The 20110-nt window shown below is 41.0% G+C and overlaps 1 protein-coding gene across 2 annotated transcripts in view; it reads right to left on the bottom strand.

The window, feature by feature from the left end:
• COLGALT2 (collagen beta(1-O)galactosyltransferase 2) overlaps positions 1–20110 on the bottom strand; it is a 109349-nt gene that overhangs the window by 28001 nt on the left and 61238 nt on the right. For both annotated transcript variants that reach the window (XM_034666808.1, XM_011237119.3), the window contains exons 2-6: positions 19199–19309; positions 16608–16725; positions 14433–14567; positions 10290–10494; positions 4395–4514 (exon numbers count right to left, since the gene is read on the bottom strand). In XM_034666808.1, coding sequence (XP_034522699.1) covers positions 4395–4514; positions 10290–10494; positions 14433–14567; positions 16608–16725; positions 19199–19309 — 689 coding nt within the window. The remainder of the gene's footprint in view (positions 1–4394; positions 4515–10289; positions 10495–14432; positions 14568–16607; positions 16726–19198; positions 19310–20110) is intronic.

The raw sequence follows: 20110 nt of genomic DNA, 5'->3' as shown, positions 1-20110 counted from the left end.
AAATATCTCTTAACTTCTTCGCTGAGATGTTTTTAAAATATTGTAAGCTTACATGACCAGAGCTTCCCTCCCCAAATCTTTTCCCATTTCATTAAAGGGTATCCCAGGCCAAAATCCTGGTGTCATCTGGATTCCTTCCTTTCCTTTGTTGGCTGCATCCTGGTCTCTGTAAGTCCTGTTGGCTCTACCAACAAAATAAATCCTAAAGCCACCTGCTTCTCATCACCTCCCTGCTACCGCTTGCATCCCAACTGTATCTTCTCTCACCAAGAGAGAGGTACTGCTTCTCCTATACTCGAACGTCCAAACCACAGACTGAGTGAACTTTCTAAATGCATGAATCACATCATGCCACTCCCCCTGCCCCACTCCATATGGAATCCCATTACTCTTAGAATAAAATCTGAATTCCTTACTGTGGCCACAAGACTTTGCATGATCCAGACACTTCTTCCTTCATGACCTCATCTCCTTCTATTCAACTCCTCTGTACTCTGACCACACTGGCCTATGGTCTATTTCCTCTGCCTATAGGGCCCTCACTGTATCACTCCTTCTATTTTAACTGCACACTTCTAGCAAAGCCCAGCTTGAGAACCACCAGGACTTGAATTTCTCCCTATTCCAAATTCCAACTGCTCTTATACCTGCCCTTCTTAGAAAGCACTATACCGCACCATTGGGATGTTTTTCCTGTGTCTCCAGTTAAATATATACACCCAAAACAGAGACTTGGTTGTAAAATGTTTTGAATCCCCAGTACCTTCATAGAGTGACTCATAGATTGTAGGAAGGCATTCAATGTTTGTACATAAATAGAATCCTTGTTCTAATGCTTCAGTTGGTATAGTCTATTAGCAGCCATTTCTTTACTGCCCGTTGGGTTCCAGATGCTGTGCAAAATGCTTTTAACATCTGGCTCATCTTTCCTGGGGGCACTTGACAGATATGATTTCACCATTAATCCTTTTTTTAATCCTACAGTGGCTTCCAGTCGATATTTCTGCATTATTACCTTCAAAGGTTTATTTTTCTAATTATTTTTCTTGCTCCAATTATGTTCTACTTTTTAAAACTCAGAATCTGAAATTTTAACAAAATTATAACTAAAGAAGGTAAATATAAGAATCAAATAAAATGCCATATATAAAGTGCCTAGCACTAGCGTTGGTATGCATTGGGAGATCAGTAATGACGGCTCTCAATTATAGGTTCTTTTCAGGTGACTTCTACTTACATAGCATGGCATTGTGCATGTTTGTAATTTATAATAATTGAAAACTTTATTGACAATGTGTGTGCATCTACATACAGGGAAGCTTCTGTGCTCTCAGTTCTATGGGGAAGAACAAAAGAAGACGAGGCTCTCACTGGCCCTCTCTGAGCCGACATCTACTTGGAGTCAAGTCTGATGGCCACGAAATAGGGGTGATAAGAGGACGCACATTACCAAGGGTCAAACTGAGCCCTAATAACGGCAACACTTCAATATTTTATGGAGTTGATGTCCATTATTTTGTTTGCCTCTCCCACCCCTGCAAAGTAACTGCTATTATCCTCACTCCGCAGATAAAGGAACTAAAGCTCCAAGAGGTGAATTCTCCATTCCTAAGTGACAGAGCTTGGGTTGAAATTCATTATTCTGGATTCGGGTTCAGTGCTCTTTGCAATACAGTTTTCATGCATTCCCTTATTCGTTCTTTCACTTGTTTGGTCATAGAGTCAGCAACTGTTTGTTTGGTAGCGAACATGTATCATGCACTGTGCTAGGTGCTCGGGATGAAAGGCAATAAGATACTGCCCTTGTCTAGAACACAGACAATAGGCAGAAGCAATATGTCTTAAAGATATTCACAAAAGAAATTCCTAAGGGCTGGTTCAAGAAATACTGTCACAATGAACCAGCTCCCTTTCAATTCTCATTCCCTCTATGAAGGCTGGATTTTTTTAGTTCATTATCCCTATTATTCTCTATATACTTAGCAATAGTGTCTCTTGTTGCTTTTTTCAAACCCAGGGACACTGAGATGAGGCAAGACTGGATGGCTTACAAACTACCATGCATGTCAGCACACAAAGGCTGTGATGGTAGGAGTGTTCCTCTCCTCATTCCAAGTGTAGTCTGTGGACGTACTTTGCTCAGCACCACGGATGTGCTCCTGGTATACTGAGCTGACTGATATTTTGCAAATAGAAGCTTATGTAAATACAATAGGAAAGCCTGCTATTTAAAAGGAGTTTTCTGATGAATCTTTTATTAAATTAGTATTGTCTTTCTTTTTTTTTTTTTTTAAAGATTTTATTTATTTATTTGACAGAGATAGAGACAGCCAGTGAGAGAGGGAACACAAGCAGGGGGAGTGGGAGAGGAAGAAGCAGGCTCACAGCAGAGGAGCCTGACGTGGGGCTCGATCCCATAACGCCGGGATCACGCCCTGAGCCAAAGGCAGACGCCTAACCGCTGTGCCACCCAGGCGCCCCTAGTATTGTCTTTCTTACTTTTGGGTCCCAACCATATTTCTTAAAAAAAAAAAAAATCTCTGCTTTTTCTCTATTTCCTTCCTTCTTAGTTACTTCTCAAACACTTTGAATTCTGAGTCAGCCTTTTTGAAACCATTCTTGTTATGGGCATTAGCTGACAAAATCCACTGGACTTCTTCTCAGTCTTTATCTTACTTGAACTTCCTTCCACATCTCACATTGTTTTATTGAAATTCTGTGATGTCACATTATCTTGTTCATGAATCTCAACTCAACGTCTTTAGGCTTGATAGATACATCTCTCCATCTACTCACTGGACATTTCAACCTAAACTCATTTATTCATTTATTCATTCAATTATTCAACACATATTTACTGGGTGCCTACTAGGTGACAGGAAAAGGACTACACCTTGAGACAAATACGATGAACAAGGCATTTACTGTCTGAAGGTGAGGAGCAGGAAATAGATATTCACAGGAAACTCAATGGGTCTAAAAATGAACTCATGATTTTTCTTTGCAAATGTCTCCTTTATTCCACGTGCTCACTACCATTTAAAACTCTTACAGTGATCCCAAAGCACTCAAGTCAGAACTTAGAAGTTTTTCTCTGCTTCCCTTTTGCTCAGCCACAGACTCTTGGCTGAGTCCCTTCAAGCCAAGGTCACGAGGTTCTCTGAATGTCTTCCTTCCTCCCCAATCCCCCTGGTCCTGCCCGAGCTTGGATCCTCACCGTCTTTTGCCTAGTTTACCATGTAATGTCCAAAATGGTCACTTCACCTCTGGCCTGAGACCGGCCATCCCCTGCCCCGCCCTACTCCAGTCATATTTCTGTTATCACGAGAGAGACCTTTCTAAATCCAGATTTCAGTCAGACCTTTCTCTGCTAAAAAATCTCTTTAAGAGTTCCCTCCTTTCAGGAAAAGTCCAAACACCTTCTTATGCATCAGAGGTCCTTCTGGCTGGACTCCTGCCCACTTTCCAGCCTCACTTTCTGCTCTGCCTCCCCAGCTATCCCCACTGCCCCCTCCCACCCTTCACTCCCGTGATGAATAACAGAATTTCTCAGATGCTGCGTGAAAATGAAGTGCACATATTCCGTCCTCTGGGAAGCCATTTCCAACATCCTCCCCTAGGCACAGCTTATCCATTACCTTCTCCTTTAGCCACCAGTGCACATTATATATCATAATTAGTACAGCAACTGATTATTGAGAATTTACTGATTCTGACATCATGCTAGACCCAGAGGCAATAATGATGCAGTGTTTAAGGGCATGACCTTTGTACATTGCAGAATTGATTCAAGTCCCAATCTGTCATTTGTTTAGTAAAATGATCTAGGGCAAGTGGCTGACACTCTCTCTACCTCCACTTTATCTGTGATATGGGGATAATAAAAACCCTGTCATTGATTGTTGTAAGGATTAATGAGACTATGGACAAAAAAATGCTCAGCCCAGTATGTATTACATGATAAGCAATTATTGAAGTCATATTTATTGTTATTGGACTTTTTATATATATCACGGAGAATTTGCCCCCAAGCCCTAAGTTTTTATCTCCACTTCACAACTAAGGAGGTTAGATCGCTTTTCCAAAGTCACATAATTAGAAAGCAGTAAAAGTTTAGAGTTTAAATCCACACCCCACAACACCATTCTAACCCTCATGACCTTGTGCGAGATGTATTTTCTGTGTACCCAGCTCGCCACCTGGCTCGGAAGCTCCCGAAGGGCAGACATTGTCATATTCATATGTCGCATAGGAGAAGTTCAAGAATGAATGAATGTTTCAGCCAAGGCAGGCTGACGGCTGTGAGATCTCAGTCCTGGGAGAGGGGAAGAGTGGCTGGTACGGCCACGGTGCAAGGGACCATGAGCCGTCCCCCAGGCTCCGGGGTCACTCACTCATCGCTTCTATCTGCACGTGGACGAGGTTCTCGATTTCCTCCTGCAGGGTCTGCTGGGGCTTCAGGGGGATGGGCAGGTAGCCATAATGCTCTCGGTTGCAGAGGTACATCTGGATGCCTGAGGACCCAAGAGACCAACAAAAGCAACCAATCAGAAAACACAGTTCTTAGCTCCCTAGAGACAATGAAGGCGGGCGGGGCGGGGGGGTGCGGGAAGCTTGGACTGTGGCTGAAGTTGAGCTTGGCACTGAAACCAAACAGTAGTTGTTTCAGACACTGTCTGTAGACCTCAAAAATGCTCTTTATTAAGAAAATTTAACACAGCATTGGGGGCTAATAAAAACCGTGGGCCATTCTTCAGCTCAGAGGAAATTGATTTTTTTCTCTCCGAAGAAAAAGCGTACTCGTGGTCTGAAATGAAGCACTACAGGAATGAAGGGATCAAAAGGAGGCAAGGAATTCCCATTCCAGAGAACAGAATGGAACACTGTAATCCGCCTACAGGAAATAACAAGAAAATGAGGAATAAAATCCACATTTGATATGAAAGCAAACAGGAAAATCCTGCGAGGCTGACAGATTATTAAAGCTAAATCTAGGCATACGGAGAACAAAAAAACAAAGGAAATTTAGAAGTCTCCATGGCTCTCCATGGTTTTATTTCTTCTCTTAGCAGGCGTGGAGTGGGAGTCAACCAACAGACGTGAAACTTGTATAACAGATTCATAAAAGGACGAAAGTCCTGGTAAGAACCTTCAGTGTGACGATATCAGAAAAATGCCCCAGCCCCCTTGTACTCAGCACTGGGTTTCCAGGCCCCACATGGCTAATTCCAAGAGTTGTACAGCATCTCTGTTTAACCAGACAGCTAGCAATATAGGAATCAAGATGGTCTCACATAGATCCAACAACTGGCAGTCCTGCCTAATGAAAAGTTTGCTTAGTTCAAAGGATGAGTCTGCCAAGCTCTGGTCCATGGGTCCAAGCTTCTGATCAGTTAATTGCTGTAGTCATCTATGCTTTCCAGAAACAGAATTATCTGCATAGTGACTTCTCTATGTTGTGCAGATGACATTTCCTCCAGTCAGCTCGATCACCTGCCAAATCAGGTGAAGCTGTCTCAGGGCGTTAACAGAGAAGAACGGGGGAAAGAAAAGGGCCTTTATCCTCCCCTTTACTGAATCTGGCTCAAATCAGGGCTGGTCCAGCACACGCTGTCACTTCTCTTGCTTCACCAAGGGAACTCACTAACTCTGTTTGCCCACACGAATGCTTCTGAGGAGCTGCAAGCCAAACGTAGCCTCTTGCAAAGTCATGATGAGATGAGGAAATGGAAGGAAAGTGATTTCATGCTTCGGTGGCCTCTCGATCTTAATTAGGTAAATCATTTTACCATTCACCTTCCCAAAGCTTCAGTAAAAAGGGGAGATGAGACCTAGCCAAGCTGTCCATCAAATATGGAGGGACAAGAAAGCATTTTCACACAGGCAAGGTCGTAAGTATTTACTGACCATCACGCTTTCTCAAAAAGTGACTGGATCATGCGGGGGAAAGAGAAGGGGACAAGTAAAGGGAAGAAAAAGAGGAGGGGGCAGATCATGGAAAACAAGGAATACCTGAGACATGACTGACAGAGGCATCCGTGTGGGAGGGATGGGAAGGCCTCCCGGGTTGGGGTTGATAGGTGTGGCCCCACTCAGATGCGAGTGCATCAGAAGTCTCCAGGAGAGACATCTTCACAAATGTGCAAAAAGAACATCTGAAAAATCAGACCATTCTAAGAGAGGTTTTAGACAATTAGGGCTTAGTTTTAGATTGTATTGGGAATGATAAAACTAAGCAAAAAAAAAAAAAGTCAATTTTTAAGTTAATTATGGAAGGCAAACTAACCATAGTCTATAAGTGGCTCAGCTTGGAATTAGGTTTGCACAACTCTATTATTTTTTTCTTTTTTAATTTTTAAAAATTTTTAAATTTAAATTCAATTAGCCGACACATAGCACATCATTAGTTTTTGATGTAGCGTTCAATGATTCATGAGTTGCTTATAACGCCCAGTGCTCGTCACATAACTCTAACAACAAAAACGCTGGCCATGATCTATCTTAAATCACCACGGAATTCCATCGAGGGGCAGGGTGTTGGGAAGAAGGTGTTTGCACTGAGGGAGCCCAGGGAGGAGAGAGGGCTAACTCCTCATCTTCTGTGTGAACCGTCAGTAGATGACGCCTCAAGCAAAGCCAGAGAATCCACAAGTAGCAACACGGGCGTGTTATTTAGAAAGACGGATATGCTATGACACGTCTACCAGCAGAGTTAAAAGTGTCTGTCTTCTAGAAGAGGGGAATGATGGTACGGGGGGCGTGATGTGTATTTACTGACCACCTAATTTTATGGTAAATCTTGAGGACTCTTTGAACTCCTTCAACTACTTACATGGATAATTTGATAAAACCATAAAAATTTTAAAAGGACATGTGTTGATAATTCGAGTCGATAAAGGAATCTGGTCCTCTCAGTGAAAGCTACTTCGGGAGAGAACAATTTTTTTCCCTTTGGAAAAGAATGGGAAATAGAACTAAACCTCGAAGCTCTGTACTTGTGAAAATATCAGACGGTTTCTTGTACTCACTTAATACCTTAACATGGCAAATTGATATGCTTATGTTTATCCTTGGTGATGACGAATCAGATTCAGGAGGGCTATGATTTGTCCAAGGTCACACGGTAAGTCATTAGCATGAAAACTTTGTCCCTAAAGATCCAAAGCCAAGTATCTTTCTATCTGCCCAGGGTTCCGAAGCCTAGTCTCAGAACCAGTAACAATGAGTTGCCGTTCTCGCACACGGGAGGCACTTTGGTTGCTACCAGTGCCATGCAGGAGGCAGATCTGCCTTCCCATCACCACATCTCTTGCCTTTTTTGACTCAACAGCAGGCATTCGGAAGATGACTGGCCGGCGCCAGAGATGGCTCCTGTGGCCGTGATACAAAGCCCACATCCCTGGCCACAATGGGACATGAACTCCTGACCTTGTCTTCTTTATAGCCACAGAGACTCATCTATGACCCTGTGCTCTCCTCTGGGGCTAGATCAGCAGCTACACCCCAGCACACCAGCACACTTGGATTGCCCCACTCACTCATCACCCTGCATGTGGCAATGACTGGAGTCAGAGGTGAAAGGTTAAGGATCAAGGTCTGCGGTTAGACGGTCCCACTGGGTACGTGCAGACTCTTTATTGCCTTTTGGACATTTAACAAATGATGCTTTCATGGGTGAAACACAGCTAGGGAGCTTCTCAGACTGAGAACAAGAGAACAGAAATCATCTTTCATTAAGACTCTTGCAAGGGAGAAGGAAAGTGTTTTGCTTTGGATCTCCGAAAGGCAAAGCTTCCGTGGGCCGCACAAGACTCCCAGGCTCATTCTTGTCTCTCCTGGAAATACTTCAAAAGAAGTTTAAGTTCCACCTTGAAGCCACAGGACTGTCCGGAAAGCTTTTTCATTTCCCCCAAATGACAGTGATTCATTCCTGCTTGACCCCTGACGTGTTCATGGTTTATACCACTGGTGTGACCCTCAGCTCTCCCTGCTTCACAACTACTACTCATGTTTCCACATGTAAAGACCTTATCTCCCCAAGTAACACAGAGCCTGACACGATGCCAGGCATGAAGGCAAGGCCTAGAGTATTGATTTCCTCTCCTTTCTTTTCTACCTCTTGTCTCCCCAGTTGAATCACCAAATAGCTTTGGGCCTCTCCACCTGTTTTCAATATCCTGGGAAAGCCTATGGGAGTCTGACCCATAACAAATGAAGTCTGAGTGAACAGACCAAGCAAAGGACAGAGCTGAAAAATTCCTATCCAGCCTGTGTCACTCTTCCAGCCCCAAATCCAGTTCTTGGTTTAAAAAATATATCTTAATAATTGAGTGCATTAGTCACAATAATACCTTATGCGCTGACTATCAAGGAGGACTCTGTTAGACAAGGGCCATTACTGTAATTGTGAATAGTTCACTTTCTTGGAACTTCCTTACTACAAGCTTGGAAGCAAAGGGACTGGCACAACCCAAAGGAATGAGAAGGTCCCGAGTCTGCTTCCCATCCTGCAGAAGTCAGAGCAAATCACAGACCAAGTTAAAAGAGGCAGTTTCCATTAACATTGACCCAAGAACCTTCATGGAAACTCCCAATCCAGATGAGGATAGGAACCCTGCTGTTGCCCTGACACAGAGCTCAAGAATGCCTACACCTGGCTAAATGGCTCTAGTAGCCAAGGGAAAATAATCAGCCTTCCACATTTCCACCAATATTCTCATTCCTACCAAGTCTACAACTGACGAGTGGGACACCAATGGCTTTAAAGATGGCCTTATGTGTGAGCTGTAGCTTGAGTTCGTATCAACATTCTCACCTGCCAGCAACCTGCCTCAGCTGCCTAGGGTCCTGATCGCATCCCCCCTAACGTATATGATGACAGGAGTTTATTCACCATCTGCCTGGTGTCCGAGCTCACTTTTGCTAGTGGTGAAGTGGCACGTTTCTGGCTCATGGGTAATGGGACTTCTCTCAGGCAGGTCTGAATGATCTTGAGAATACAGCTTTGCTGCAGGAATGTCATGTACCTTCCTGCTGAGCTGCCGTAATGAATGAAAGCCTCCCTGACAGCACGTGCAGGGTGACACAAGAGAAATCACTTACCCTCCTACTGACTTGCCTTCCTCAAAAAGCCTATGGACCCCACTGGAATTGCTTCCCAGTGGTTCTTAAAAGACTCTGGCTCTGCCTTTCCTTCCATGGGGACTGCAGCAGAGACTGCTGGTCCCCTCCATAGATCTGTCCCCTCCTCCCTTAGAGTAAGAGAACTGGGGCTCTAGACTGCATAGAATAAAGAGCACATTCTGAGCCCTGCTTCCAGCTACGTGTTGACCTGTGACTAAGTTCTGGCTAAGGGGATATGCATGAAGTGACATGTTCAACTCCATAAATGAAGGAGTGTTCTTCCCTCTCTAGCTTTTACTCAATGGCTAGAATGCATCCATACCGATGAGATATCTTGGGTCATCCAATTAGGGACGATACTCATGGAGGACGGAGAAGCAATGGAGAAGAAGCCGGGGGCTCTGAAAACTTTGGGGAACAGAGATACTCTGCCAGCTCAGACTTTTAAAAAAACGATAAACTTCTATTTTTAAAGTCTGCAGTCTTATTGTCCACAATAGCTAAATCGTGGAAGGAGCCGAGATGCCCTTCAACAGATGACTGGATTAAGAAGCTGTGGTCCATATATACAATGGAATATTACTCAGCTATCAGAAAGAACGAATTCTCAACATTTGCTGCAACATGGACGGCACTGGAGGAGATAATGCTAAGTGAAATAAGTCAAGCAGAGAAAGACAATTATCATATGATTTCTCTCATCTATGGAACATAAGAACTAGGAGNAATAAAATAAAATAAAATAAAATAAAATAAAATAAAATAAAATAATAAAGTCTGCAGTCTTTGCCAGTGTTGTCTTGAGCTTCTGTCAGTTTTCTAATTAATAAAAAATTCCTGTAGTGAACAAAATGATGCAGCAGCACCACAGAGACTCGATCACCTGCTCATGGCTGCCCCCGCCAGCACTGTGTCCCCAGCACTCAAAAAAAAAAAAAAAGAGAGAGAGAGAGAGTGGATTTCTGAGGAAGGGCCAGCCCTGGTTTCTTGGTCACTGGTGCTCACAGGGACAGCAACAGAGGGTCCTGAACTGCAAACAATTGTCTCTAATACTACCTGAAGGAAAAGGTTTATATAGGACTATTTTATACAAAGATGTACAAAACACAGGAGCTGGTTAGTTGCAGTGTTTCCATGGTGACAGCATAACTGAACACAATCGGTACCTGCTTGCCTGCTGGAGAAGGCAAAGACGATGATGTCATCAAAGGTCCAGGTATAGTCCTGGTGCGGGGGATAGAACATCAGCTTGTCGGAGGCTTCCTTCCTGAGGTCAATTAGGAATGTGGAGTGAACCATAGGGACGGGAAAGCAGCCCAACCTCTTCCATTCTCTGATCTGAAGGTAGTCTGGGGTGCGTTTATAGAAGCCCTGGAAAAAAGAAATAGGTGGGCTTTGTTCTCTGATCTGAGGCCTTCATCTTTCCCAGTCTTCTGCTAGGCTCCTTCCGTCCAAGCCACCACCAGTTAAGCAGAAGTCCCCAAGCAAAGTCACTTCCACTTTTCTTATCTGGGCCTAACCATTTCCAGTAGAGCTCAAGAAATGTTATTTGCATAGAGAATCATACTTAAAGGGTCTTGTTATCAGAAATAATTTTGGTTTCAGCCTATCTCTGGATTTAATGATCTCATAAAAGTATATTTTATGTTGACGTATGATTGAATGTGAAGTGTAAGTACTAAGAGGTAGTGGAGCCGAGCAGGTAAAAGCACAGGTTCTGGCGTCTGGCTGCCCAAGTTCAAATTCTATCTCAGCAACTTATTTTCTGGAGGCACCAGTCAGGTGACTCAGCTTTGCTGGGCCTATTCTCCCATCTGTAAACCGAGAATGATGGCATGGTCTACTCCACGGGGTTGCCTGTAAAAATTAGGCAAGGTAAAATCTGAAAAATGCTTAGAATAGGGACTAGCACCAAGAAAGCATCAAAAAATATTGGCTAAGGGGCGCCTGGCTGGCTCAGTTGTTAAGCATCTGCCTTCAGCCCAGGGCGTGATCCCAGGGTGCTGGGATCGAGGCCCACATCGGGCTCCCTGCCCTGCTGGGAGCCTGCTTCTTCCTCTCCCACTCCCCCTGCTTGTGTTCCCCCTCTCACTGGCTGTGTCTCTCTGTCAAACAAATAAATAAAATCTTTAAAAAATATATTGGCTAAGATTAAAATTACTACTTTAGGTGGCTAAGATTTCTCATGAAATGTGCAGTGCTTAAACATACAAACACGGTCCGTCAGTGCAGTTGCTTATTCAATATTCTGGTGAAGCTGCCACTGCTCCACACTCTTTTGGGGAGTCTCCTTTTGAAAGTTCTTTCTGGATGGGCACACAGGACAACCATCCTTCTTACTCTGTGGTTTTGAACACACTGGTTTGGAATAACCCAGCTTGTTTTCCCCCCAAACTTAACCGTTCATTCAGAAACCATCTACTGAGGACTTGCTATGTGCCAGGCTTCAGATGCTGGAGACTGAGCAGTAAGTAGGCCTCCCTGGTCTCAGCCCTCACGAAGCATGGCGTCCGCAGGAGCTGACACTCCAGCGGCACCAGTTATAACTTGCTATTGCCAAAGCTCAACTCTGTTCCAGAAAAGATGAAGATGCACGATGTATGCATGAAGATGTTAAATGTATGTGGAAGCTTTGAAAGGCATTTCCAAAAATGTTCTAGGCGACAGCAGGCTCATGGAATGAGTGTGAGCCAGCACCCTGAAGGGCACGATACTCCGTGGACAGAGAACTTCTCGCATGCTCATTGATCAGTCACCTTATTTTATGGTCACATTTTCTGTTGTGATGTTAGTACCCCCGCATTAGGCACTGGAGCCTCTTCTCTCTCTCTGACATTTCCTTCAGGGTCTAGGTAGGTGTTCTAGCTGAGCTCCCCTAACACCGACCACATAATAACGTAGAAGGATCACAAATTAAGAACTTAAAAGATGTGAGTGGTAGAGTCATCTTAACCTTCCTTTAGCTATTTGATCTCAGCCCATGCTTAACCTCTTTGAGCTGACTTTCTTCTCCTGAAAAATGGGATAACAGCTGATTGGTCTATCTCACAGGGTTGTAGAATGGTTCACCTGTGATAAGGTCTCTGAAGATATGTTGACAACTGTAATTCATTATATGTTATTGCTACAATGTTCTACTAGCCTTTAACTTAAGGATTGCTGAACATCTTTCAATTTATGAGCATTCTTCCAAGGGATAAAGGACACACTGGTTCTTTGAAGGACTGCCTAAGAACACATGTCAAATACAAAGTTCTAGACTACTTAGGAAAAATATGCTCAGAATGAGAAGTTTGGAAAACTCAGGATGATGAATCATTGAATATCCTGAGGGTGAGCAGAAAGAAGCAGAGAAAATGAGAGAGAGAGAGAGAGAGAGAGAGAGAGAATGAATATGCCTCCTGCAGACAGGCGTAGGTGACAGATGTGTCTTTTTTGACAAAAAATGAATGTTGTTGGTAATAAATAATTCCTGTTCTTGGCCAGACAACACCAGGGTCATTTTGTTTTGGATGTGTTTAAAGGCTCTGGAAACCAGGGCCTGCCTTTAGCTAATGAAGTCATTGGCTGTTTCTGGTCCTACCCTAACAGAAGCCTGACTCAGGATGGTAGAAAGCCAAAAAAAAAGATAGAAAAAATTAGAATTGCCCCTAAGTTGCTCTCTATTTTACTGTGCAAAATAAGTGAGCACATTTCTCCTGTTTGCTTTTAATGATTAAAGCAAATAAGGAGATAATAAAAACCTAGAGGCTGTAGTTACTAGGGTAATCCACCCATTTGCCTGGTGTCAACGCATAACTCATTAAAAACAGCCCTCGAGTGATTCCACCATGGGAAACACCACGGATTATTAACTGAGAGTGTATGAATTTAAATGAACTTAATAAAATGTTCTCTCCCGAAGGAACTCAATGTCTTTTATAAATATGAACTTAATGTCTCCTTAAAAGAGATGTGGATAACATGCATTCAAGATCTCTGGGAACTGCAGGAAATAATTGTAACCAAAGAGGAAAATGGCTCATCCAGCAGTGTGCTAGCCCTACTGTTTGTTAAATTTTCAGAAATATTGCAAGCCAGTTGACATTTTGGTAGCTTAAAATCTGTTTTTAAAAAATCACGTTAATCCCCACCATTCTGAAATACCACAGATGGTAGCTTTGCATATTTTTTGCCATTATATCACCAAGTGGCTACACTACAATTATTTACCTTTCCCTCACTTCAACAACATTGAAGTTGTTTACATGGTGGGAGTACCTTATCAGGGCGTTTCCCCCACAGAGAGCCAGTTATTAAACATTTATCAGCACGCCACTGGACTCCTGCATCCAAAACCTAACCAAATATAAAAGAGGAACTCAAAATTTATCCCTTTGAGCATGCGAACACATTTAACAATTTTTCCTCCTTTAGCTCAGCTTTATTCCGTATTGATATATACTACATTGACTGGTTTCTCTCTTTAATGTATCTAATTTATTAACTAGAGAATTAAAAATACAAACACCAGAAGCATTCGTTGTAACAAAGTTCTCGACTTTGAAGATTTTACAACGGAAAAGAGAGATGATAGAAATTTAACATTTTGTTTTCTCTTGAATTTTGTAAAAACCAGCTACCATAGCAGCTCTGATTATTAGGTGTCTTTGGAAATAAATTTGGCAACATATATCAAAGGTCATCAAAATATTTATACTCTTCAACTCAGGAATTCTACTTCTAAGAAGCTATCCTAAGGACATAATATTAAATACAGAAAAATGTACACTAATCATCATGGTCATTGTAATAGTTCAAAGTTGCAAACAATTTGAATAATTTCAAACTAAGAGAAAGGGTAAGTAATTTGCATTATAGCCACTTGATGATATAGTTATTAGCAACACGCTGTTATCCATGATGTCAGAGTGGTGGGGAGTCACATAATTTTTTTTTACTTTTTTCCAGTTCCAAATTTTTCTATAGTGTTCTTATGTTTTAATACCAAAAAGTACTATTTTTTTAAAAAAAATCTCAGAATCTGAGAGGGCAAAAGTACAAATATCTGTAAGCTTTATTGGTTAAGTTAAAGCTTCCAAGGCTAAGCTCATTAGAATATTTTCTTCATCATTCATTAATACAAAAGAGCTCACTGGTTTATGCATTAGACATGGATTTCCCTCCTTTCCTGAACATGGTTACTCCTCTACTACCATGACACGCACGTTTCAAGGGAGGAAGTGAGGAAAAAGATGAACGGGGCCATGGTGGACATATGGGTGCCTTATTAGAACCCACTGCCTTGATCCATCAGCCAGAAGACTTGCCTGAGGTGTGATTCCGCACCAGAAATTAGAGTACAGGCCCCGAGACTCCAGCATGGGTGCCACAATGGTTTTGTTTTCTGCAATCATTAGATTGAGGGTCTGTGGATTAGTCAGGAAGTTGTCAACATCTATGAACTAGGAAAAGAAAAGGATAATATCAGGTGAAAAGGTACTTTTCAGTATTGGGTTCAAGACTAACCCAGCACTTCTGAAAGATCACAGAAACTTGCTCATGAGACATGGAACCAGTTATTTATGTTCTCCTTACTGAAACTTGTTGAAGATGGATGGCGTTCATTCGGGCAAAATACATTAGACTCACTTTCACATGTCTAGCTCTGCATAAGGTGCCAGGCAATAAATTGATGTTACCATACCGGGTACACACTCAACCAGCACCCAACCCACACCTTGGTTAGTGGTTATTAACCACTAACAGCTCCCAAGAGCTCTTAAAGATTCATACAAAAACACTCCTGGAGGGCCCAGCCTAAGGACAAATGAACAGACTTATTTAGGTTGTCCATAGTAATGTCAAAATGGCCCAAAACAGATCCATTAATGTCATTTTAATGTTACAAGTAGAATTTTTTTTGAATGCACATTATATCAACCCAGGAAGCTTTTCTCTCTCTTAGCAGAAGTCCATGTTAACACTGATTCATACATAGGGATAGTTTAACAATAGATTCTATTATATAAAATAAATAATCTCACTGAACTGTATACTTAAAAAAATTTAAATGATAGGTTTTATGTTACGTATATTTTACCACACATACACAAATAACCAGAAGCTTTCATTCTTATGATAGTCAATCTGTTCACTCAAAAATTTGAAACTCAGCATTTGTATGCTTCAATGACATTTAAACAGCTTTATGATGTTAAATATCATCAACTTGAAAACATACATGAAATTATTTATATTGAACAGGCACGTGTGATAAATTATTGGGCTGATTTTTGTTGTGGTTATGGGCTGGGGATGGACATAGGTCAAAAGTATTCCTTTTAGGAATCAGAGTTTAGTGATGGAGAGCAGATAGTGACAAGTCTAATGAAACCATATTGTCTTTGCTTTATTGGTGTTATTTCTAGTATTGTAGTGGAAAATGCTCACCAAAAAAATTAAATGTATTTTGGGGGCTACAGATGAGGAACTCAATTCCCATAAACTTGCGAAGAAAAAAGCCCCTGTCAGAAAGGAAAATGGGGACTGTAGCAACTTGCTGCCTAGGAAGCTGTCCTCCTTTCCAATTAAGTTAGGTTCCTAGAGGACAAGGACAGAAGATAGCACTGGTTCCTAATCATTAAGTCCAGCATTTTTCTGGGCCACTCCCAAAGTTTTATGAAAAGTGATGGAACCTCTCCATAGAGAGAAATTCTCCATGAGAACCCAACATAATTTAGGAGCAACCAAGAAGCCAAGCAAGGCTTCCCTTGCCAGGGCTGCAAGGCCCTGACTGTGCCTTTAACTGGGCCATTTCTCAGGGTTGTTTGTGAAGGTGGTAACCTTGAAAGATGAGGTAACACATCTTCCCAGAGAAAGAGCAGGTTACTGCTTGCTATACAAGCAGTGGGTTCCCTGAGCTCTGGGTTCCTCAGCTGTGACACAAAACCTCTGTACACAGAGCATCCATCTGAGCCCATGACAACACCTGTGAGAAGTAGCGGTCAGGGGAACTGCCACAAGCATGCTGGTGGAATGCTACTTACTGTAAGTAATACTCCATTGTCTCTTAAAAAAAGAGGGATGGCATTCCCCCAAATCACCGAGAAACAAAAGGGAATGGAGTTTTGGAGCTGTTAATTTGAATCTTTTTTTATATAATTAATTTCTTACATCTGAAAAAAATTTCTAAAGAGTTATTAAGAATCTTCCCTAATAAATCTTTTTTAGAAAGGGGGGGGTACACCTGAGTGGCTCAGTCAGCTAAGCCTCTGACTCTTGGTTTTGGCTCAGGTCTTGACAGGTCTTGATCTCAGGGTTGTGAGTTCAAGCCCCATGTTGAGCTCCATGCTGGGCATGGAGCATACTTAAAAAAAAAGGTAGGGGAGTTGGTTCTTAAACAAAAGGTTGTTTTAATAGCTCCCACAGTCTTAAGTTTTGGACAATTGATTTGGACACATTCTAGATAACAGTTGTCAAGAAATCAAACATCTTTTTTTTACCAGAATGTAGTCTGACCATTTTTCCCTCGCAGTTCGAAGGGCTGCCTGCCGTAGTTTCATCACATGGGCAAACCGGGAGCCTGGCCAATGCTTTGGTCCAATTTCATCAGGGTAAGATCTAAAATAATAATAATAACAATAATAGCTTAAAATTATTGAATGCCTATATATTCCAGGGTCTGTCCTAAATGTTTATATGCACTAATTCATTTCAACTTCCATCAACCTTAGGGGGTAGGCACTGCTATTATTATCATCTTCCTCATATTACAGATAAGGAAGCAGAGATTAAGTAACTTGTGGCTTACTGTACATAGAATCCTTATATGAAATATTTTAGTGGCTTCTAAGAAGAACCTTACAAGGTTAGTACCACCATTCTCTCCATTTCACAGATGAGGAAATTGGCGCAGAGTGGTCAAGTCATTTTCCTAATGCTACACGCTAATAAGGGGTACAGTCAGAATTTAAATCCAGGCATACCCCCAAAACTCATGTTCCTAAGCACTTATTAATATATTTTGCCATCAAATAAATTTAAAAATTTTACAGCATAAAAATATGAGTTTCCCAGAAAAAAACCCCAAAGTTTAAATTTACTTGATCAAGTATCAGTAAAGGATTCCACAGAGCCTAACACACTGATCTATCCCACTAGAGTGAGATCATGGAGAAGATGCATAATGTCATTGGAATCTCTATTAACATCTACAAAACAGCCAGGGCAGGACCCTCACATGGCCACATTAGCAAGTGCATTGGCATACCCTCAAGAACCCTTCTGAAAGCTTCCAACTGGTATGGGTGTTGATACTGTCCCAGTAGCCATCATTTCAAGTTCTTTTGGCTGTACTAGTAGGACCTATATATGCCTATATAATTATGAAAACATAATTATATAAATACAATTAATAAAACTATGTCCTGCACAGGGGCTAAGATGTCTTTCCAATTATTGCTTCAGTAAAAATCAGTGGAGTCTTGTTTTCCTCAATATATTGCCCCCAAAATGCCTTCACTAATATTTCTCACACTGACCTTGGCATGCAATATATTTAGTCAAGATCTGGGCACAGAGAAATTACCAGGATGCAAGGTAGGTACACAGTCTTTTTGGCTGTTCTAGTTAGGCCAAATTCCATTAGAAGAAACTCCAGAAAAGCATTCAAAATCTTTTATAGTGTTCAGATTTCATTGTTAAGTTTTGCTTGACATATGGAGCATATGCTGGGATTTGAAATATATATGTATATACATACATAATAAAACTATTATATATAAAGAGACTATATAAAGAGACTCTGGAATGGCATTTATTATTATTATTATACAAATTTGGCTTTCAACAAATGATTTATCCTGGGCAAAAATTCAGGCAACTCAATTTATTCTACTACTACAATTTCTGAAGCTAGAATTGCAGTAGCCTTGGGAACATTTACAATGGTCCATTTTAAATACACTTATTCATGTTGTCATTTGCTCATTTGTTCATCCAACAAGTATTAATTTAGTGCCTGCCAAGAACATAGCACTGGGGGAAACTATGAAGTATTTGTATACTGTAACCTCCGCCAAAGAACCCAAAAATCACTTCGAAGAAATGCATAAATTACATAGTTAATTAACAAAGTTAGTTACATGTGTTGCTGTGTCAAAAAGGATGATGTAGGTAAACAAGCAATACAAGAGTTGAGAGAAATGTGGATCTTTGTAGCCAGAATACTAGGAGCAGCTTTCTGTAGTAGGTGGGGTTTGGCATGAGAGCTGGTTACAGAGTCAGAAAGGGCCTGCTTGGAGAACAAACCTGCATGGGTAACAGCTTGGGGTTGAAAATAAAAGGAACATTCTAGACAAAGCAGTTTTCTTTTGGGAAGAAGCAAGACATATGGGTGCATAGCTGTTGGTGCTAAGTTCATGGGATCTTTAAAAACTGTAAGTCTGAAGTATTTGAACTTTGTTCTGTGGGTGTTGGAGAGCCACTGGAGTCCTTTTAACAGAGAAATTAAGCCATGTCATTAGTCTTTTAGGTAAGTTGATTTGGCGGTATGGTATGTAGGATGATCTTGAAGATGGAAACAACTAATGAATTGCTATGGTTAAGAGAAGAAGTAACCTAAATGTCCATGAGTACGGGATTGACTACTCATTATCGTTATGGTACATCCATATACTGGATACTATGCAGTCATAAAGATAATGAAGAAACCCCTTAAAAATTGCTATGGAATGATTATAAAAATATGATAAGTAAAATAGCACAGTATATACAAAAAGTATACAAATGTTTCACTATGATCCACCAAATATAAAAGACTTATACTCAAAATATGAATAAATAATATCAGTATTTTTAAATATATACTGTGGCAATTTATTTGTGAACTAAGGAGTACCTGAACTTGGCTGGTGGCTGCAGGAGAATATGAAGAGCTGTCAAAGGAAGAAATGGAAGGTCCTTGTAACTTCCTAGATACAGAAATAACCCAAGAAGTCATATATGCCTCAAAGATAAGACACCTGAATGGCTGGAAAAGTAGTTAAGCAAAGTGGGATAAATAAAGTTCACAAAATGTTGTCTTGCTACTCACTCTGGTTCATCCATAGGCCTCCACTCCACATAGTGATAGAAGCTCTGTACATTTTTCAACCACTCCCTGAGTATTTCTGTTGTATTATCCACATTGTGGTCAGTGGCTGTCCTGTGTGAGAGAAAGTACAATATAGCTCAGTTGTCATCCAAAGAAAGAGGGGGAAATCCCAAAGACCCCAGATTAATTGAAAGGAGAATGGCCAGTTCCGAGGGGAAAAAAATGTATATATGAAAATGACATCCCTCATGGTCCAAACTAGACAACAGATTCCTGAATTGAGAGATACTGCTTAAAATCATTTTTGTGTCATTAGATCCTTAAAATTCAGGGCTCAGCATACGTGGTTGTGCTAAAACTGTATCAGCAGAAAATGATTAAACCAGAGTACGTTAGCTAATCTTTTTGGAAATTTTCCTATTTGGCTTAATTTTTAGTTATCCACATGTAAACTCTGCCTTTTAACTTCTCTGACAAGTATCAATTTAAGCAATAATTCAATTGCATTTTCTTTTCAAGTTTGTTTTCAGGTCACAACAAAACTGCTAATCTGTGGTACTGTCATCACACACACTCCAGGGGAAAGCAAGTTTCCAATATAAAACTAAAAAATCTAAGCTATCTTTACCTATTTTGAATTAATGTTACCATTATTTATACAAACTAGAGTGCCCTCAAAAGTCTTCAAATAATGTATACAAAACATATCTCTACCTTAAAAGTTTAACAAATTGATCTATGTATAAAGGAGCTTACCTCACTTATTAGAACAAAAATACTTTCAAATTGTATCACGAAGAAAACTCATGCTATACATAAGATAGATATCTAAAACAAAGTTATTCAGAACACCTAAAAATGAAGAGATAGATCAGTCAATTGGAGAAGAGAAAGAAAGCAAGAGTTAAAATT

This window comes from Ailuropoda melanoleuca, chromosome 8 (genome assembly GCF_002007445.2).
Source record: "Ailuropoda melanoleuca isolate Jingjing chromosome 8, ASM200744v2, whole genome shotgun sequence".
NCBI classification, from domain to species: domain Eukaryota; kingdom Metazoa; phylum Chordata; class Mammalia; order Carnivora; family Ursidae; genus Ailuropoda; species Ailuropoda melanoleuca.
Note: the sequence above shows the minus strand (reverse complement) of the source record. Positions and strands in the feature narration are given on the sequence as shown.